Raw genomic sequence first — 20277 nt, 5'->3', positions numbered from 1 at the left:
CAATTCAGGAAAAAAAAACGCGACGGCGATGTTGTGAAGTGACGCACCTGATGAGCACCAGTCTCTATATCGATATCAGCTTTCGAATAACTGGGGCATCGGTCCATAATCGATATCTATCGACGGTCAACGTAGGAGGAGAGAAACAATCACTGGTGATTTCATGCGGAGAAAGAACATGCCTGGAGGGTCAGTGACAAGCGCCCTGATAATGATGTATAAAGGCGCTGAGACGGCGCGCGCAGGCGAAAATGAAGCTAGGAAATTGCAAATAAGCCTATCTTTTTTTGCATATTGAAACGCAGAGCGTATGAAAACCGTTACCGTGAGTTATGTATATAAACATCCGACCTGTAGGTATCAAAGTTTGGGAGACTACAGAAATGTCATTTCATCGCCAAGAACGTGGTATTCCTTCAGGGCATCCTTGGATTGTCAAGTGTGTGAACGAGGTGCCCAACGAGACGCGGATCATCGTGCATCATGAAGAGTCAGCGCCGGAAGAGATTTTCTGAAACTTGAAGCTACAGGACGTCAAGGGTAAGTGCCAGTAAGATCTGAGGCTTGGTTGTAGACAGAATTTCCAGAATTTCTCATGCTTTGAGATTACCAGAGTCATGTCCCTGAACCAAGTACGTCCACCGAATAATGGACATGCGATCACATTGGGATATTATATGTAACATCGTCCTGCCCATACAGGACGCTGTCGGCATTGCCGACACGGCCTAGATCTACTGCGCAACAACAGTGGTTTTGAGCATTTCTTAGAACAACTTGAAGAGGGTGCCCTCTGTGGGAAGGGAAGAAAGTGTGGCATTTGCCCAAGAAATTCAAGCTCGGTAAAATTACAGGGAAGAGTTTCGCGTTTGTTATAAGTACGAACTGTTCCAGTTACTTCCCCACCATTTCCTGATCTTCTCTGGCCCATACTCCTCGTATTCGGCTTTGGTAAAACAAGTCTTCTCGAATTCCGAGGTTACACTGAACAAGGACATGCCTTTCCAGGCATCTAGGGATGGGTCTGCTGCTCTCACGATGTTGACGGGCATGTCCTGTGGGAGTAGAGGCCTCAAGGTGTTATGAAGCCTTGGTATCATCCCAGAAAACTGCGATGGAGACCCGGTGAGAAATATGTTCTAGAGGTAATGAATAATTGCACCCGTCCAGCAGCTACATAGCAGAAAGCTTGCCTTCACGAGCCTCGCCTTTTCGGCATCACTGAATCGAGACAAGATGTTCTGAATGACCTCCCCGACGCCTGCGGAATCGACGCCTGCAATCCCCGGTGAAAACCAGGCTTCGCAGACTCGCCACTTTTCTGTATTCAAATGGATCCGTGTGTTGCCTGTTTTCCTCATGTAAGACACATGTTACAGATTATCCATAAACGTACCCTCCACGTCGCCCTCCTCATAGACAGGTTTGAAAGCGGTCAACAGTGCAGATCGCTGGGCCGTTATTGACGCGTGCGTATGTTGAGCCGTGAAAGTGGGATCGTGAGCTAGAAGTTTCTGTTCGATTAACTGCAACTGGATCAAGTCCTCCTCTTCATCAGACGAAGCTGCAGTAGTATTCTAATTGACAGATACGTTAAGGGCTTATCAAAGCGGAACTATTCAATCTCACTATTTTTCGATAGATCGCCCAGTCAGCATCATCAGCACCAAACATATCCTCTAAAGCAATGTCAGTCCGAAGACATTTCATTCTAAACAATCCTACCTCCCGCCCCTTTCCTTTTCTTTTTTGATATCCTGTCATCTGCGGCGAGGTTTGCGATACTCTTCATCCTCGCCTGAGCGGCGGCACTCTTTCTATCACTCAAAGCAGCTTTTCTTCTCGACCGATTCTTAATCCGGTCCATCAGAACCTACATAAGCAAGGTAAGCACAAGGTAGGGCAATGGAATAGTACATCAGGACATACTTCCTGTTCCTGTCGCAGCTTCCTGGACCACCCGCCCAAGTCTGCTTCACGTTCTTCTTCCTCCCGTTTCTCCTCGCGTTCCTTCTCTTCTTTTTCACGCTCTTTTTCGCGTCTTGCTCGCGCACGCGCTTCGTAGCCTGCCTTGATCAGTTTTTGCTTCTTCTTTTCCTTGAGGCCGTCTTCATCTAGCTGTGTACAGACACGGGTGAAAAGAAAGTGGACAGGCATTAGAAAAAACAATCACATCTACATCCGGAACATCCACAAGCGGGAAAGAAGGTTCTTCCTATACCATTGTCAGTGATGCAAAGGAAAGTATTGCGCGACAAACTATAGGGTCATCTCCACCATCAGCAGCTTCCTTCTTTCTTGCCTTCTTGAGACCAGACTCCAACTTTTTGATGGTGTCATCCAACTGAGAGTCATCGTCAAAACCCTCGGCAGACAATTTATTCTATAAACACGTGATGAGGTACAGACAAAAGGAGGATCACTGGTCACCTACATTCCATTCTCTCTTGCCATCTTCGCCTCTGGATTCTCTAAGCTCCAGTAAGTGTTGAAGATCATTCTCCTTCTGTAGCAACTAGATATGTCGATATCAGCAACAAGTACGACATGTAAGATAGACGCCTTGCCTTTTCCATTCGCGTTTTTGCCGCTAATTCTTGAAGTTTTCGTCCTTGTTCTTTCCGTTTTTCCGCAATCCGCGCCAGTTCCTCTTCAGTTTTTTCTTCAGCTACTTGAAGCGCGAAGGGGAACTGTATGATGGTCTCCGATGCACGTAATTTTAGAGGATCTTTCAAAGATTTGAGAAGCATAGAGTAGTTCGTTGATACATCGCAGAAGTTTCGCAGCATCCACTTCAAATGAGGTCAGCAGTAACAGGCAGAGATGCATCAGGAGATTACATTAGATTGCGTTGTTGTGACACGCGTCGGGAAATTGGGATACTTGAGTTGGATTAGCTTCAGAAGGTACTCTGAGGATTGAAGAGATCCCCATGGTATTCTGATCGCACGTTGGTAGAGAAATTCATACAGACTGTAACATAACGTACCGTTTTGCATGGCTCAGAATACCCTTCCCATTTAGTATGGGCATCACAGCAGTTGAAGCCGTGTTAAACGATATGCACAGGCCATCCTCTTCAAAATTGTCGGTTCCAGGTTTTTTGTTGTTTCCATAGAATGACATCAGCCCATCGATGCAATATGATAAGGCTGGGACCGAATATTGTTCGAACATTAGCTCCGAAGTCACTGTTAAAGTAAGCGCATGTGCATTCATTACAACTACCCGAGATATTTAAAAAAACACTTACAAGCCCTTGAATGCAACGGTGTGCTCAACCTTTCTGTCATTAACACAGGATGTTCCACGGTCGGCGTATCGAGTCCAAGATTGACAAACGCGTAATCTAAGGCGTTCTCCTACGTCTCGAAGCCCGTTCAACGCACTGCTCTTGCAAGGAACCAAAAACTGAACACACCAAAGCATCAAAGTTCAGCAAGATATCACCTTCCCAAGCAGTTCTCGTCTGCGCTTTGGCACCACTTTCCACGTCGATGGCTTCCCCGAAAAGTAAAAGAGGTCTATTTGTCTTTCGTTCCTTGTACTTGGATATAGCATTAGGACCAAACCTAGGCGCCTCTGAATCAGCAAAGCCCCAGCGAAAAGTGGTAGACCCGTTGTCGATGACAATAGGTATGTTTGTGCCACGGTGCTTGTCATACAAGTCTGGAGGCGGCGGCACAGACGGCAGCGCTGGAATTGGGACGCGCACGACATTGGGCGCAGCATCAACTTGCATATCGTCTGAGTGCATGGCGGTAGCTGAGCAAGGTGGGAAATGATCGGACCGGTTACTAAATTCGGTGTTTCAACTTTAGACAATGTTCCCAGACCAAGTTTCATCTTCCAAACATGTTTGTCATTTGAAGGATGCCAGCGCATGAAAAATCTAATTAATCTCTCTTTCTACGTCCTGAAATCACTCATAGTCATAGCAGAGAATTCCGCTCTGGATGTCAATTATGTCCCAGATGGTGATGTTTTCCGCGTCCCACATACCATCACCAGGAATGGTACTGTTCAACTGTCGCGAACCATTAAATTGAGGTAATCCAACAATAGTTTTTTTCTTACGTTCAGCCAAGGAGCAGCACCATTAGGGTATTGAACGTATTCAGCCCAAGTGCTCATACTCTGAACCGAACCTCCTTCGAAAGCGTAAAAGTTGCTCGGATCTTTATTTTGCCATTCCCAGTACAATTTGTCGATCATCTATGGAATGGCGATCGGAGTGAGCGTGATGATGGGATCCAAGTCATGAATAAATCCATACAGCATGGTGCAAATAGAAGAGCGGGTCTGCACTCAATGCCGTTAGTAAAACCGTTCATTCGATGTCTCTATACTCACCGTTGTTAGACCACTTAGGTCCACCGACGCCGCATTCAGTGTAGTTTCCAGGACAAAGACTGGATGAGTCACCGCCAGGAAGCCTGCATCTCAAGATGAGGGTTACTGTGGGTATCAAGGATATTCAAGTTTCTTACCAATGAGGCGGTCCATGGGGTCCCTGCGTGGGCCTTCTTCAACACAATGACATGAAAGCTCAGATACATCACTGCACCTTCGGTCCTTCCAGGAAATATTGAAACGCCTTGAAATCACCAGTATAGTTAACGTTGTCCACCACCATGCTCTGCACATATTCGGGTGCGAACATCCAATCCACATACTGATAGTAATCCCTGCATATTGTTCAGATCAAACAAACGCTGGGAATATTCAAGCACGCACAGCGTATCATCGGGATTATCCGGCCAAGGGTTTCCAAGCACCAAGAACGGCTGCAAAGTCAAATTCCTCCGGACTATATGTTCGCTAGGATAAGCAAGCGTCAAGTTCGAAAATCCACCCTTGCTCAAGCTGAAATCATTGCCCTCGTCGCCAGTGCTAGGGCCTAGCCCACTAACAGGGTCGTCATCCCACATTGTAGAGTTAGCAACCCGGTATGCATCTGAACAGGCCGTTGCCATCAGACGAAGGGTGCGGAACCGTTGAAGAGACCATTTACCTTGGGTCCAGTTCCAATACGGCTGCATTCCGATGTAACCACAATAATCCTGCAATGCACGCTCGAATTTGAATGTGAGCAGTCGGTGCCAGGGCAAAAAGTAGCCCGTCCAATGGATCTGTAACAGTACCAATGACCACTAGTATCTAATCTTATATCAGTCAAGCCATAATCTACCTTGATATTGAGATCCATGCTTTGACACTCTCAGCAACGAAGCATATCCAAAAGTAGCCAGACTTACTGCAGATAGACAAAGTCTACAAAATAATGTCGATTAAATAATCCTAGGACGACAAATCGTAAACGAGGTGATTACCATCAAAAAGCGAGCTGTCGTTGGTCAAGACCGGAATTTGGGAGACATTCCGATCTACAGTTCCTGCTACGTTGGGATCGTGAGGGACATGCGAGAGACACTGGTTATAGGTTCACATCAGATATGCTGATACTTCAAGGTTTACACTCACATTAACCGCGGCGATCCAATCAACCTTCTCATCGAAAGACAGCGCGCGCCATTCCTTTCGCATAGACGGATCGGTACATCTCTGAGCCTCTAATGCCTCAGCAACAACAGTAGCACCGTCAGTGTTGTCAGCGGACATAATACTGAACAGATATGAGATCGAAGGCAGCAGAGACCAAGTCAGCATCATCAACACTGCGTGTTCGATGATGATCATGAGGATTGGAGGGAGTGAATGGAAGAGATGATGCTCTTTTGTTCACCTCGTGAGGTTTTTCAACCGTTTCCTACGTAAGGCCCGGATGCAAATCATACTATTGGTAAAAAAGGAATGAAATTATACGCAGCAGGGAGGCAAATTTGCCAGGGCGCACCAGGATTCATATAGATATTCAATGATATCCAGTCTACGAAGATGATTGTCCGGAGTATTACCGTGTATTCATGTGGAAGATCGTGTTTTCCAGAAACACAGCGCGGTTACCAAGAGGAAAGTACAGTTCTTGGGTCCTAAAACCTGGCGCGTGATTGTCAGATTGTCGTCGGTTCTGCGAACACATTTTAGCCCCACTCTTCTCAAGAAAGGTGATGTATGAAAATAGTACGGACCCCGAACCACAAACGGAGACAGACGGAAAAACAAGATGAAAAGTTGCACAACATAGCAACCCTTCCTATTCAACGTCCAGTCATTCAAATTGGTGCGAAGACATATGGGAAAGTAGCGACACGATTGTACGTAGGTCTGCACTGGAAAGAAAGGACGTATGTAGTAATAATACACCAGCGAAGATAATGAGTACTTGATGATACAGAAAGACAACCATGAACAGAACAGAGAAAAGACTTCCAAGATTCAAAAAATGCTTTCAAGAAAGAAGGGTAAGTGTAAGTTAGGGGAATTCAAGGAATAATAACTGACCTAGGACCGACTCGGGCCGCTGATATCAAACGCCTTCATTCTGAACCCTTCTTCGCACCGTGCGCAGTGCAAGTGGTCATTGGGTGCGCAAACCCATTACCAGAAGAGCTGAATCGAGCGCCGCTTGAATAGCACTCTTCCGTGAAAGGTGAGGAGACCGGGTACGCGCCCAAAGGGACATGGTACGGGGTACTAGATGTGTCGGGGGAGACGATATAGGTACGGTGTCCATCATACGCATCGGGGTCTGGAGACTGCTCTGTCTGCTTCTCGTACCAGCCCTCGGTAGATGGTGGTGGTGCCGTTGTGACTGACGACGATCCGAGAACGGCAAAAGGTGAATAGAACGAGCGCGTCGCCGCGGGCGAGCGCTGTGCTAGAGGGCGTGCTTTGGATATCAGAGAGCGAGCGATGCTGAAGGACATGTCGTTGAGGGGGGGAGAGTGAGGGCAGTGGGTGAACGAGAGTGGACAGATGTGGTCATGGGAGCTGGTATATAAGGCCGCTGGAATTATTCAGTTTGCCCCAATTCAATTTCTGCGGCAACTTGGATCACGTCACACTACTCTCTTGGGGAAACTGGTATGAATACTACATATTGAATGTCCGCGCACTCCTTGCAGCAAGCCGCGAAATACCATAGCTCGTACAACTCCCGCCAATATCTCGGGTATTGCCTGTCGTTGAGGCTCAAACTCCATCAGTCGAGACTCGAAGGAAGCAGCCTTTCGCACGACTCGTGTTATTCCCTGTCTGCTTATCGTGGACGAGACCCAGTATTACCGTTCTAAAAGCTACTAGTACGATGTGTATAGTGTCCGATGGCCCAGACATGTATGATACAGCTCTATGCATCCCCAAAATACTTTTTGGGGTGACGTTAGTTTTTCACGTCTTCAGAAAAGTACTGTCGCGCAGACGACACGTGGACCGTAGGTTGGTGGCCAGACTTCGGTTTTGGCCTGTGGGTATCAACCGCGGAGATTGGAAGCGGGTAGCTGCAACGGAGTTATCAGGCGTCATCCACAAAAGTCCAAAGCTTATACACCACGCACCGCTCTTCGTCACAGCCGTAAGCCTTGGGGGTCAATTTGATCACGGTGTGCAGCGGTATCTTGATATAGGGAAGATCTACTTGCGGAAGGTGATGGAAGTAAGCGTATCTACACATCAACACATCAGCTGTTTATTGAATCGAACCAGAGCGGCGCAGATCAGCATGCTTACAAGCAGCGAAGAATAGCCTGATTTGTCATAAGCTTTTCCTGAGATTACTCAACTCAGGCGCACAAACGTACCTGATGTCCAATGATAAAGATATTTTCTTGACGTTCAAGCTCCATGATAACAGGCTCTAGTCGTACTACAACGTCGCGATAAGATTCTCCGCCTCGATAACGGTAGTTAAATTTGTCCTCGTCTCGATTAGCAAAGTCATCGGGATACTCTTGCTATGACAAGTCAGGATAATGGACGAATCCGCGCAGGGTGTTATCTTTAGACTCACTTCAATTTCTGCATACGTCATCCCATCACATACACCAGCGTCCAACTCATCCAAGGACTTCCAGGTAAGTTTCGGGTAAGGAAGATCTTGGGCGGTTTGAATGGTACGTCTGAGCGTAGATGTCCATACCTATTTATCGCCTCAGGAAAACGCATGGACGATCCATGTATCGTGAACACTAACCGTCAATGGCTTATCTCCAACACTCTGCGTTATTAACGCAGGCAACGCTTTTGCGTATTCCATTCCACGAGAAGAAAGGAGTGCATCCCCACCGATTTTTCCTTCAACGTTAAATTGACTTTCACCGTGCTGAAAGATTGCAATCAGCCACGTTTCAATTCCGGAGACTCGGACAAGACGTACCCGCGAAAAGTATATGCTTCGAGGTTTGACATGGAGGTTCATCAAGTAGAAAGCGATTCGACTAGAGAGATACCCATTGATTCTTGATAGTGTCACTTCCTTACCCACATTAACGATCCGCAAGTATGACAAGGAGGGCTCTGTGATGGTCTCATAGACTTTCTCGTATTCACCGATACGACGCAGAAAGTCACGTTTGGCTTCTTCCGGGGACGTGTCCTTGTAGTCAGGATCACCCGAACTGACTTTCAGAGCCACATTGGCGGCTATAACCGCAGGATCATCGCAAACAGACTCCAGGAATATAAGGATCATCCCTTTCTCCTTTGCAACGCGGGCCTGGATCTTGGCCCTACGTCAAAACGTGTTCAACGACTTGAAACATTACTCAGGGAAGACAGAAACCAACCTACGGGCTCGTGTGCTGTTTGTGGCGTCTGTTGTAGGTTTTACCGTTACAGGCTTAGCACAAAGGTATATGAATGAACACACCATGAATACCAACATTACCCCCTTCTTTCAACCATTTGATAAGCATCTCAAGACTGTCCTCCGCCAAACGGTCCCGCAATTGGGTCGCTTCGGCATTGTTGTGACTAAAGTAAGAAGCTGTATGGTCTTCCTTAATTCCGCTTCTGAGACAAGATCACCAAGGGTTCAATGAGAGGGAAGTGAAAGCGCACTGCTGTGCCTTTTGTCTTGCTCGTGTTCGCCTAAGCTGTCCAACATTGAACACCTGGACAAATGGTATCAAAACCAGGCACGGCCCCAGTGTGTATGAATGGTTTCATGCCTTCACATCGTACTCGAGCCACTGTGTCAGATATAATCAGAAGCGCCCCGTCTATCACGGGGGAATTCGATGTGTACCTTGAGATATATCATGAGCTTGTTGCTGAGGTAGGACTTGCCTCGAGCTGGAAGCCCGACCTGACAAAGGGGAAAGAAGGGAGTCAACGTGGTTCATCGATAAAGGAACAAGCGCCTAGGGTCTAACCATCGCGACAACAATTTTACTCTCCGAATAATCAGGTTTGGCAACTACAGAATGAAGCGTCTGTTAATCGGCGCTGTCTAGTTGAGAAGGAACAAGGCACCTTTGCCTCCGATGCCCTTTACTGACTGTGGAGGGGTCGGCGCCTGGGATCCCTTCCTGCTGTTGACAGCAGATTCATCGAATTGCTTCAGCCTGGCGATATGTCGGTGAGAAAAGTCATGAACGTGCGTAGTTGCACTTACATTGGTCCGCCAGCGCCGAAAAGGGCCGGGGGAACATTGAGGGGAACGCCAAGGGTGGAGGAACGCGACTGTGATTGCATGCCCTGAAGAACAACCGCTGCCCGAGCCAGGTCTGCGGATACTTCGCGTGAAACAGAGATAGCATTATCGGCCATCGAAATTAAGAATAGAAGTGCGGGTGAGATACGGCTCTACCTTTGCGGGTAACATTAGTGACATCTATGTGTGACAATAAGACAACCGTCCGCAGAAAGCAAGCAGGTATGCATGAATTCATGTTCCAGCGTGTCCAACAGTACGGATGATGGTAAATAATACAATGATGAATGAGACTAAAGGAAGAAAATAACGTGCAATCCCCTACATATAGAGTTATATAGTTCATGAAGGAGAGCCAGATCATCATGTACTTGAAAGGATTAACTACACTACGGATGCAGACCCAGAACCGTGCTATATGAAAGCGATAACAGACTTGAAAGATCGTGAATGAGGATGACCGTGATGCACTTGGCGAAACAATTATTAGGTGGGTATGTTTTAGAGCAGTCGTAATCGTCATCTACGTGCAATAACCTTACGCGATGATTATTAAACGTTGCATGCAGGGGAAAGAGCAAAGCGCACCAAATATATAGATACCACACGGCACGTACACGGGCATGAAACAAATGGCCATCCCGCAGCAGTTCGTCTCATCACCGACAACAGAACATGGCGAAGAAGCCTTTCTTACGCCCTATATCCTCGTCTTGCTCCCCAACCCTCACCATCTGATCGCGATCGTACACAGCCATTCCTCTGGCACCCGCATGTCCATGCAGATCTCGCGTACCAGTACCACCGGTTGTTGTTCCATCTCGCGAGTTAGTCCCGTTCTTTCCCTGGCCTTGGTTGTACAGGAATGACTCAGAACCATTGGGATGGACATTAGCAAGCCCATTCGGATTCGGTGAATGTCGTCCGTACTCGCGTCCCGCTCCGGAACGATATCCGTTTGGGCTAGGAGCAGTGGCATAAGGATGTGGTGGAATACCGACGCTTGCAAGAGCACTTGCTTCCCGCTGCTGCTGGCTAGTCCGTCGACTTGTTGGAGCAAGAAGTTGAACGCTGCCAATGTCACGGGCAGAGTTGGTTCTCTCTTGTGCAGCGGGTCGCCGGCTACTGCTCTTGACATGCGCTGGAGCAGGACTGAGAACGAGAGGTGATGTAGAATTGGGGTCGGCATTTTGGCGCGATCGTCGGTGGCCATGGTCACGGTCTCGCCGATGCTCGCGATGAGCATGAGGAGATGCTGCATTAGCATGAGCTTGAGCAAGGTGTTGTGAGCTCGACTAGTTGAAGACATATTAATATGGAATCCACGACGAGACAACATTGTATGACATACGTTGCTAGCCTCCCAGCCTTTACCATTATTTAGAAGCATCCAATCGAACACCCCATCCTCAGGCTCACCCAAGGTCTTCAAGACTTTGGTGAAAAGCTCTCGTAGGAAATCATAGTCGGGAGTCTCCTCGAACCCAAGTTTCCTCACGTAGTTCATGTAAATCGCGAACTCCTCTGCAAAATAACTTAGCTATCTGAATGAAACATGTGAAGGGAAGTAAACCTTACCAGGGAATCCTTCACAAAGCTCCGTTATAGCCGTTGTTTGCTTCTTTTCTCCAATCTTTTCGTATTTTTGTTTGTTGGTCGCCGCCCTCAGACCTTGCCATGGCAGACCACCTCGCAAGAAGTACATAAATACATGGCCAAGCGATTCAAGATCGTCACGTCTTGACTGTTCGCGCCCGAGGTGAGTGTTGATTGACATGTACCGCGCGGTGCCAGACAGTGACTTTCGCTCCCTGTAAGGTATATGCACCTTTGTCTTTGGATCTCTGTAATGTTTTGCCATGCCGAAGTCTAAGAATACCATGAGTTTCGGTGATATCACAGATGGCCCAAGATAGAAGAATGACAAACAACATGCCGCTCGTGCCTCCGACAGGCATCGACGGGAAGAAAAAAGTGGGGAAGACGCAGAATTCACGTACCGATAACATGGATAGTATTAGCTGTCTTGGTGCCCGGCACACCGATCAAGAAGTTGTCTGGTTTGATATCGCGATAGATTAAAGACTTCTCGTGAATGGCCTGCACGCGAGTAACCTAGATCGAAACGGCTGATGTTAGCATGTGACATGTGTGATGAGGAGTAGCCTTCGTTGATGGTACCCTCGGAAACGGTACGAGAGACGAGGCCAAGGTTCAGAATGTAAAGGCGTCCTGCACACACTCACCATTTGTTTAGCCGCCATACAAACGGTCTTGATAGAGAACTTGCGACCACACATGTCAAAAAGGTCCTCCAAGTTTGGTCCAAGGAGGTCGATAACCAAAACATTATGAAGACCCTCTTGACCAAAATGATGGACTTGTGGAACGCCAGCTGTAGTTTTGCAAATGAATGAAACGTAAGTCGTTGAAAGAACCGTTTGACGTACGAGTGCCATTCAGGGTCCTGTATGACCTGAATTCGTCTCGAAGTTGCGGGGCGTCGGACTTACGAGGTTCCTGAACGAAGAGCATGTTAGAGACAGCTAACATGGGTCGGTGAATTGACCTACGAATTTAATGGCGACGGGGGTATTAGAGAGCATTTTGGTGCCTACATCACGGACGATTAGTTAGTATTGAGATGCACAATAACAGTTATAACAGCGATGACAGAAGGAACAGCACAGCAGCAAAGAGTCAGCAGACGAAGCAGAAAAGTCCCGCAGAACGACGTGTTTGGCCGCACAGTTCCCCGGGCGGTCGTAGAAGAGGGCACGTATAAGCGCCAAGACGATACGTAGCCCATGGTTTGAAACGAGGATTTGGATAGCAAGCAGCAACGACGCAAGTCGAGTATGACAAGAAGACAATACACACCTTCGAACACGACACCAAACGATCCTTCCCCAATTTTCTTTCCAACCCGATAGTGGCTTCCTACAATTCCATTCGACGTTGATGATTGTGAAAGGTGTGGAGATGAAGATGCAATAACATGGGGCGTGGCCATAGTGGGCTACGATATGGGGCAATGGCGAGCGAGAAGAGAAAGGGAAGGGTATGGCTGGGAGCAAGCCCAGTGGTAAAGTAAAAGGTGTGCCACAGAGGACCTGAATTTTCTATATAGAGCGTTCCGTTCCTCCACGTGGCAGCCGGCCGTCTCCTTGTCTCCTATTGTGTCGCACCGACGCCGCCGCCAACAATGGTCCTTGCCTTTGCCTTTCTACTTTTTGGTCCAACAAGCGTGCAATGGCCTCACCACTTACTTATGAATACACTCCTAGGTCGTCCGTCCGTCTTGAGGCTCCCTCAGCCGTTTTTTTCCTTAACGGCGCCCTTCTTCTGATGTTTCCGTTAAAATACTGCCGTGACTGATTATATCATTTCTTTTCTACTGCCATTATACTCGACCAGCTTATGCTTCATTCATATGAAAATTTGCCAGGTCTGGTCGGTCTTCTCAGCTCGCTCGACAACGTAACCTTTTTACTTATAAGGTGTACCCCCGGGGTCCTCTTATCTCTCCACAACGACCATCCTTGTCGGCGCTTAGTACGGGGACAAGGCACTTTCAGCGAAACAACGTCCGCCTCGAGACTCTGTTCTCAGGCTTACCCTTGTGGCATATTCCTGGTCTAGCCGAGGCCGGAATTTGTCAGCCTGCGCAGAAAGTTTAACTTGCTTTCATTAAACTGGTGCCGGAGCACCTTACCGTCTTCACCATGCTCCGATTCCATCTCTTATCGTCACTACCGGTCGGCCCTCTGATCTCGCATCCTGTCGATCTCAGGCCTTCCTGAATCCGTACCAGAAGGTAACTTCCAGTTTGTAAACAAGGCGTAGGCATACTGAATTTGGTGCATAATCTGTCCGTTATCAGCACCATCAAGGAAAGCGCTTACCTTTACAAAAGACTTCTCCTAGTAACGCCGTTCAGAAACGTGTACAAACACTACACCAACGGTTATGAACCGTGGGAGGCTTCCCTCTTCTCCTCAAAGTAGGGCATGTATTCCGCAATACGTACATGCATTGCATCCCCTTCGTTTTGGGACCGACCTGTTTCGTCATGGCAGGTAAACACGATTTTAATGGATACCATCAACCATCAGCCTGACCTTGAATAGAACCCTTTAATTATTCCCGTTTTCCAGTCGTTCAGCGAGTCCGCCAAAGAGGCACCCTCCCGAGTCAGTTTTGTTTCCTTGAGCCTTCCCGAGGCCATCACTCTGCGTCCCTTGAGCCGAAGTTGGAAATCTAGACATACGGATCTGCCGTACTCGATGGTCTGTTGCCCACTGATATATTTGAACACGAACCCGAGCTTGACGCCACGTTACTGGCTTTCTGCCTCGTTGTTGCCGACTTGAGTGAGCAGGATCGATGTGCGGTGCTCGAGTATCTTTTGCAAGGCGGGGATGATAAATTATTCAACTAACAAAAGCTAGGGCTACAGTACGGACAACGTCGGCTACTGATACATTGGCATTACATATAATTGACCTACAACCTAGGACGGGGCATTCGTCTGACAAAATCCGTATAGCCGTAATTATGGCAGAGGAATGGCGAGTAAGGGACAAGACAACGAGCTCGAAAAAAATGGCGATAGAAACCTAGACGCCCAGAGAATCATGATCGATGCTGGGTAATGTTACCGTCCTGCCGAGCCCTCGACGAGCTACAGGGAGTGATACAGAAGGACCAGGCCTCATCGGGTCACTAGGTTCATAGCCGGATGACATAGTGGTCTTCCCTGCGCCACAACGATCGGTGATGAGTGGTGCTAAAGAGACCACCGCCATGTCAAGGGTAGACGGGGTCAAACTTGACTGCGCATGTGCCGTCGCTGGTAATGGCAGAGCAATGGGTGGGTCATGGGCAACCTTCTGCTTCTTGCCAGGACTGAGCTCCTTCTCGTGATCATCCAGTGTCCTTTTATTCATCATCGCCTCTGCATTGGCACTTTCTCTCTCCCGATGCCGCCGCATGACTTCCTCGATCACCTGCCTGTCCTTTTCCTCACGCTCCAACCTAGCGCGCTCATACACAACACACCGATCATAACGGTTTAGAGACGCCTTTGTTGCCAGTGCTACCTGAGACTTGGCCACCCATGTTCGCCGCTCCTCTATGGACCAGGACTTCACTTCACCCTCCTCCTTCAAAGGCAACGCTCGCCACGGGTAAGACACCCTCGAGCTAGCACGATATTCTGCTAACGCCGACAGATCCTGGGACTGACACCTCGTCGACGTCTCTTCCCATGAAATATATCCAGTCTCGAGCAAGCGGTGGAGAGTTTTCCCTTTGATGTGAGGCCGCATAGGATTTATATCGTTCAAACGAAGTTCGTATTCAGATATACCGGTGAGAGCGTCAAAAGTCTCTGCCACAAGCTTGGTAGTGGCTACATAAGCATAATCGCGTACTTTGATGCTGTTCCTGTTGAGCGTCCGGGCGATGTCTTCGGGGTCATCTTCAATAACTTCCGTAGGAACCGGAGATGGGGTTCTTGCTATGGGTTCAGTGTCATACATCTATGAGGATGAGGATCAACACATCGAAGAGCCACTCATAAGAGAAAAGGACGTACAGTTTGGCTATCATTCATGCCGGGAGACCGATTGGCGCCAGATCCCTGCAGGACGTCAATCGTCTCGGTAGAACTATCTAGGCCACCGAGAGAGTCAGCATTGCTACTTTGTGGGTTGCGGAATTTGACTGAGAGCATGCCGTTAACAGCAGTCTTGAGATTGAGTTGGTAGCCAAAAGGAAATGTCAGAGAGAAAAAGCTGGAGTTCTTCTTGGTGGAGATGGAAGACATTCCGGGCAGAGAATAGTGGTGTTGATGAAGGGGCTTATATGATTCCCCGAGCTGGCTCAAGCTGTCAGCTGGGCGGACAAAGAGGGACTTGGGATGTTGTTTTGTTCGTTCCATGTGGTGATAATAGTTTACAGGAATAATTTATGTCACGATAACGATAACAATGCAGGAATGGTTGTCAAGATGAGCGTTCTTTGTTATGGTTGTCGCGTAAGGATGGTCTTGGGAGTCATGCCGGTATCATGATGAATGTTGAAGCACTCTGTGGAGATCCCGGATCAAACCGCCGGATCAAAATCGTACCGAACCGCAGCGCCGCGTCACTGATTCTCAACAGTGACACCACACTCGACCTGGGCAAGGCAGTTGGGGTACTGGAACGCGTGAGCCATAAAACTTTCTTTCTTAAAATTTGATGTATAAAGCTTTATCTATGTATAGGTAGCACCTGGCCCCACGACGGAAATCGTCATTTGTGTCCAACATTCATATACCGACGTGGCATTGTCTGCGTTCTCTGAGGGTGAAAATCTGATATGCTGGCAACGTTCTGGTCTTCCAGATTGACGATCACCGGTCATGGAATGTACGCGGTTCTGCACGCATATGCCAACATCCATCGTGGGCGCTTACCCTTACTCGACAGGTGATGAATCCAGAGAGATTGTACTAAGAGATACCACGAGCCGTATCAAGGAGCTGGAAGACCAGAAGCAACGTCTACTTCAGGAAGTCAATGAGGTAGACAAGGAGCTGCAGCTTGCTCATGCGCGACACAAGCAGCTGCTTAACCACAGCGCGCCTATCTCCGTCCTTCCGTTCGAGGTCTTGTCCTCCATCTTCATGCTCTGTTCTGAAGATGCTATCTGCCACCGGTCCTCATTCGGTATCACTGCCTCCCACGTCTCTAGCACCTGGCGGGCCGTTGCCACTGGTACTCCTATGCTCTGGAATAGGATATTCATTAACCTCAGCATCGTGTTGAAGCACAGGAATAGCCACTTTGCAAAGAAGTTGGAGCTGTTGAATATTCATTTGAGCCGGTCGGGCGAATGCTTGCTGAATATCCGTTTGCAGGTCAACGGAAATTACCCATGGCCAGATTTTCTTGATATTATGGCCGCACATCTATGGCGATGCAAGGAACTCTCCATGTCCATAGCTAACAACTTCTCGCCGATCGAGGATGTCATCAAGAAGTTGCGAGCATTAACTGCGCAGCAACTCGAACGCCTATCTATCCGAATCAAATTTCACCCTCACCATCCTCACCTACAAACACAATACGAACTTGTAAAGCCTCGGATTTTATCTGGCGGAGCCAATTATTTATCGTTCGTGCGGCTTTCCGGTGTTTCAGGCCCTCTCCAGCCGCCCTTGGGCAATGTTACAACGCTTCACATCGATGGGACTCACATGGACGAATTGCATTTGGACCAGTGTCGTGCCTTCCTTGGGTCCATGGCAAAGTTAATCAACCTCTCGTTGTCGAGAATGAAGCTAAAAGCCGGTTTGGCCAGAGAATCTACGCCTATCCACCTTCCAAACCTCGAGTCCCTTCGTATCAGCGGCACTGATGAACTCGACCGCTCTCGCATGCTAATGGCACAATTACCTTTGTCCCAGATTCATTCCCTTGTTCTTAAGGGTATTGATGATTTGGGTGACAACCAGTTTCCAAATGTCCGCTCTCTCACGTTGAGCGCATGTTCATTTCCCAGTACACAATTAGGGCACACTGTGGATGCGTTTCCGTCGCTGACTAGCATCGACTGTGACTTGGCTGTCATTTCGGTATTATTAATATTGTCGTGGACAGGCGACGAAGCTGAAAACGATGGCGTACCGGCTTTTTGGAAGAAAGTGGAGACACTTTCCATACGAGACATGGAACCTCTACATATCGAGTTGCTTATTCGCTCAATCACGGCTCGAGTGAAGAAGAGTGGCGCATTCCGCCTTCTGCGTCTTGACCATCGAAGCCGATCTGCTCTTCGTTCCAAGAATGAGCTGACACGCCTCGAAAAGATGGTAAATATCGACAAGTGCGACTATGTGGAGGCATGGCCATCTGGTCTTGAGTACGAGGACAATGACGACAGTTTTTGGGACTAGGCTGCATTTGGTGAGGAAGTTCTTAACATGGTGGTCTTTTCCCTCGCTGACATACTATCTTCAATGTTCAAGTTCCGCACCTTGACAATAATGAAACGAATCTCCGCGAATTCCGATTTTTGCCTTGTTTAGTATTTCCGTGTTATAAAGCTCGCTCAGCATACTCTGACGCACGCCAGGACACCCGAATCATGCACATACTAATAGTTATTGCTAATAGGTGTATATACCCCGATTTCGCGCCGCAGGAGTGAGCAGCTCAGCGTTAGTAACATAATCCGGTAGCGGCATCCGTTCAGACGCAGGTGGTTATCAATATATGTGAGACGTGACGGATGATTTGTCAAAGAGCCAAGCGATTGAGTAAGCGACCCATTCCGGTACAGGGACCTGTGTAAGCACTTTACCAGCTAAATACACTTTTGATGGTCATCCCGCCTTTCCTTCGCCATTGACTGTATCCTCCCCTTTATATCAACTTTTCCCTGCTATCCCCCTATACTTCATCTTCTATTTCTCAAGGCCTTCAGTCCGTCACTACTCTGCGGGCGGTAATGTCGACCAATCGTGTTCTCAAGATAACTGTCGTCAATGACCTGGTATGCTGCAAAATACTTTCACTCGAGGTCCTCTCAAGTTTTGCTATCAGGTTTGCCCGAACTGCTACATAGGCCATCATGAACTACTCAGCGCCGTCTCCTACTGCAGAGCTGTGCTCCGGCTTCCACTGACCTTCGATATCGAGTTCAGACCGTTCCAGCTCATTCCTCGTAGCATCCTCAACGAAAACACACCCAAAATTAGCAGAGCCGCCTTTTTCACTCAACATTTGGGCAAGGATGCGTTTGAGAGCTTTGCGGAGCATTCTGTTCTGAAGTGGGCAGAAGAACGGAAAATTAATATGTGAGTCGGGAGTCGCGGGTTTGCGGTCGTTTACTCAAAGCTGGCGTCTAGCACGTTCGATGGCGTCGTCTCCGCATCTACGAGAGCCCACCGGATGTCAAGGAAAGCGTATCACCTCGGCGGCCAGAACCTACAACTTCCTTTCCTCTGTGGTGTATTCAAAGCATATCTCGACCAAGGCCAAGACATCGCCGATGTCCACGTCCTTGCTCAAATTGCTGAGACCGTCAATATTATGCCCAAGGAGCAGGTTCGCGGTTTCTTAATATCCTCGCCACATCGTGCTTATCATCCGCCCAGGCCATCGAATTCCTCCTGTCCGATGAACTTGAAGACGAGGTAAACAAGCTATGTGAAGAAGCGAAGACCAGAGGGTTAAATGGTGTTCCGGCCATAATTATCGATGGAAGGTGGCAGATAAATGGCGGTCAGTCCTCAGAGGTTTTTGTCAGGGTGAGTACTTTTTTCATCGACTCTTTTCACTCGGGCACTCATGCCTTTCTCTCCGATAGATATTCAAGAAACTTGCTGACTGCGGTTCTCCATCTGCCGCGCCTTCGCCTTTCGCTCCTATGCTCGAAAACGACATCACTCATGCTGCAATTGTTGTTTAAAAGCTTCTCATATCGACTTCTACGTTCTCACATATAGCCATCTTCATCTTCTGCTTGTTGTTTTACTTGAACATTTTTTTAAATTTCTAGCCTTGTTCATCTTTGGTTCGGCTCTGGTACATGTTTTCGGATGTCAAGTCTTGTAGCCGTGATGAATGATCAATATAGGCGCTGGCTTCAGATTGGTTGATTATATGGGAAGATGGTGATTGGGCCGTTGGTTGGATGTAGATTATATTTTATTTAGCCGGACAAAGCGGACTATTCTGTCTGAAGCACAGAAGTCATCCGTCGATAAAGCTAAGACTGCAATTGATACGCGACGTGATATTCTAACGTTGGAAAAGGACGGGTATTGTTGCAAGACGGAGCTCGTTTGACAGAATCACTGACCAGCCTAAATTGACCAACTTAAATGGAAATGGACCCGCTTCGTCGTAGCTGACGGTCAGTTGAAGCTGGACGACCTAGAAAGACTGTATCGCCGAGCATCTGGAACATCCAAGAGATGAATTCGAATGAGAGACCAACCCCTCTGCGGACCTGCATGCTCGGTCATCAGCTATCTGGATAGCTCTGGGTTATCCTACACATGCGGAACGACTTTAATATTAGTAAGATACAGTAAGTAGGTCCGAAAGCTCGGAGTATCGCCTAGCTGCTTTACAAAGCTTTGCAATCACTGGCAGGCAAAACAGGCACGCCGAGCAAGTTTTCTTACTATTATTATATTGACAAATACTGTGGCACTTTCATTAACGATACATAATGATATCACGAAAATGAGATTCAGGATATCGAGCTAACAGGTCTGGAGTTCCCTACTACATAAAGGCCTTCCAGTCCTATGCCCGTAAGGATGGAATTCCATATCTCAGGAGCGCGAGGTCTAGATTCTAGGTGCTTGAAGAAACGGTGTCCTTGATAGCCTAGGGAGTAAATACTTATGCGTACGATTCTCCTGGACTGCAGCCCTCTCAGGGAAAAGGAAGAGCATAGTAGTTAAATCGTAATCCAGAAAGAAGCCACAAAGATTCGCTGGGTGCGACACGAAGTAAATGAAGTACTTGACCGCAGACTACCTGCGCCTTGACGACGTACCAACACCAACCGTCGAAGGTAAAGCTAAGATGCACAAACCAAGTAGAAGCGAACACAAATACAAAGACTGTTACTTGAACGTTCTTTTGCTGCATATTTGGACTGTTGTATGTGATTATACTGTTTCTACCCATCCAGTAGTTTTGTCCGCCTTACCA

At 47.9% G+C, this 20277-nt stretch overlaps 7 protein-coding genes across 7 annotated transcripts; 2 read left to right on the top strand and 5 right to left on the bottom strand.

The window, feature by feature from the left end:
* Positions 1 to 786: 786 nt before the first annotated feature.
* BT62DRAFT_926749 (actin-like protein Arp5p) lies at positions 787 to 3781 on the bottom strand. The gene is made up of 14 exons (XM_043185107.1): positions 3422 to 3781; positions 3254 to 3362; positions 2990 to 3191; positions 2841 to 2940; positions 2568 to 2792; positions 2435 to 2515; positions 2261 to 2383; positions 2174 to 2215; positions 1930 to 2118; positions 1726 to 1873; positions 1630 to 1679; positions 1397 to 1577; positions 1194 to 1348; positions 787 to 1139 (listed from the first exon to the last, which is right to left on the bottom strand). The coding sequence occupies exons 1-14, from the start codon at positions 3755 to 3757 to the stop codon at positions 873 to 875; spliced, it is 2208 nt and encodes a 735-aa protein (XP_043044593.1). The 5' UTR covers positions 3758 to 3781; the 3' UTR covers positions 787 to 872.
* Positions 3782 to 3922: 141 nt separating this feature from the next.
* BT62DRAFT_1000325 (Di-copper centre-containing protein) lies at positions 3923 to 5622 on the bottom strand (the record flags this gene model as incomplete). Its single annotated transcript, XM_043176636.1, has 11 exons — positions 3923 to 4027; positions 4078 to 4215; positions 4277 to 4302; positions 4354 to 4436; positions 4491 to 4513; positions 4568 to 4688; positions 4738 to 5132; positions 5192 to 5210; positions 5259 to 5274; positions 5334 to 5433; positions 5485 to 5622. 11 exons carry the CDS (start codon positions 5620 to 5622, stop codon positions 3923 to 3925), a joined length of 1164 nt encoding a protein of 387 aa, XP_043044592.1.
* A 643-nt stretch (positions 5623 to 6265) lies between these two features.
* On the bottom strand, positions 6266 to 7057 carry BT62DRAFT_396339 (uncharacterized protein). The gene is made up of 2 exons (XM_043180779.1): positions 6406 to 7057; positions 6266 to 6349 (listed from the first exon to the last, which is right to left on the bottom strand). Exon 1 carries the CDS (start codon positions 6828 to 6830, stop codon positions 6441 to 6443), a length of 390 nt encoding a protein of 129 aa, XP_043044591.1. The 5' UTR covers positions 6831 to 7057; the 3' UTR covers positions 6266 to 6349; positions 6406 to 6440.
* Positions 7010 to 9707, bottom strand: BT62DRAFT_926743 (bifunctional 6-phosphofructo-2-kinase/fructose-2,6-bisphosphate 2-phosphatase). Its single transcript, XM_043185106.1, has 15 exons — positions 9518 to 9707; positions 9376 to 9467; positions 9276 to 9319; positions 9149 to 9208; positions 9072 to 9092; positions 8962 to 9014; positions 8771 to 8913; positions 8688 to 8715; positions 8279 to 8630; positions 8096 to 8224; positions 7913 to 8041; positions 7704 to 7856; positions 7633 to 7649; positions 7461 to 7568; positions 7010 to 7403 (listed from the first exon to the last, which is right to left on the bottom strand). Exons 1-15 carry the CDS (start codon positions 9670 to 9672, stop codon positions 7286 to 7288), a joined length of 1602 nt encoding a protein of 533 aa, XP_043044590.1. The 5' UTR covers positions 9673 to 9707; the 3' UTR covers positions 7010 to 7285.
* Positions 9708 to 9742: 35 nt separating this feature from the next.
* On the bottom strand, positions 9743 to 12653 carry BT62DRAFT_926742 (kinase-like protein). The gene is made up of 9 exons (XM_043185105.1): positions 12437 to 12653; positions 12130 to 12170; positions 12007 to 12076; positions 11803 to 11951; positions 11557 to 11671; positions 11135 to 11425; positions 10908 to 11080; positions 10145 to 10851; positions 9743 to 10093 (listed from the first exon to the last, which is right to left on the bottom strand). The coding sequence occupies exons 1-8, from the start codon at positions 12567 to 12569 to the stop codon at positions 10216 to 10218; spliced, it is 1608 nt and encodes a 535-aa protein (XP_043044589.1). The 5' UTR covers positions 12570 to 12653; the 3' UTR covers positions 9743 to 10093; positions 10145 to 10215.
* A 3073-nt stretch (positions 12654 to 15726) lies between these two features.
* BT62DRAFT_396051 (uncharacterized protein) lies at positions 15727 to 17741 on the top strand. The gene is made up of 4 exons (XM_043180778.1): positions 15727 to 15769; positions 15832 to 15972; positions 16033 to 17511; positions 17574 to 17741. The coding sequence occupies exons 2-3, from the start codon at positions 15966 to 15968 to the stop codon at positions 17499 to 17501; spliced, it is 1476 nt and encodes a 491-aa protein (XP_043044588.1). The 5' UTR covers positions 15727 to 15769; positions 15832 to 15965; the 3' UTR covers positions 17502 to 17511; positions 17574 to 17741.
* A 314-nt stretch (positions 17742 to 18055) lies between these two features.
* BT62DRAFT_883137 (thioredoxin-like protein) lies at positions 18056 to 19018 on the top strand (the record flags this gene model as incomplete). The annotated part of the gene is made up of 5 exons (XM_043182738.1): positions 18056 to 18100; positions 18151 to 18404; positions 18456 to 18654; positions 18705 to 18857; positions 18917 to 19018. 5 exons carry the CDS (start codon positions 18056 to 18058, stop codon positions 19016 to 19018), a joined length of 753 nt encoding a protein of 250 aa, XP_043044587.1.
* Positions 19019 to 20277: the final 1259 nt, after the last annotated feature.

Source organism: Guyanagaster necrorhizus, assembly GCF_019112545.1.
Source record: "Guyanagaster necrorhizus MCA 3950 unplaced genomic scaffold BT62scaffold_3, whole genome shotgun sequence".
Lineage (NCBI taxonomy): Eukaryota > Fungi > Basidiomycota > Agaricomycetes > Agaricales > Physalacriaceae > Guyanagaster > Guyanagaster necrorhizus.
Note: the sequence above shows the minus strand (reverse complement) of the source record. Positions and strands in the feature narration are given on the sequence as shown.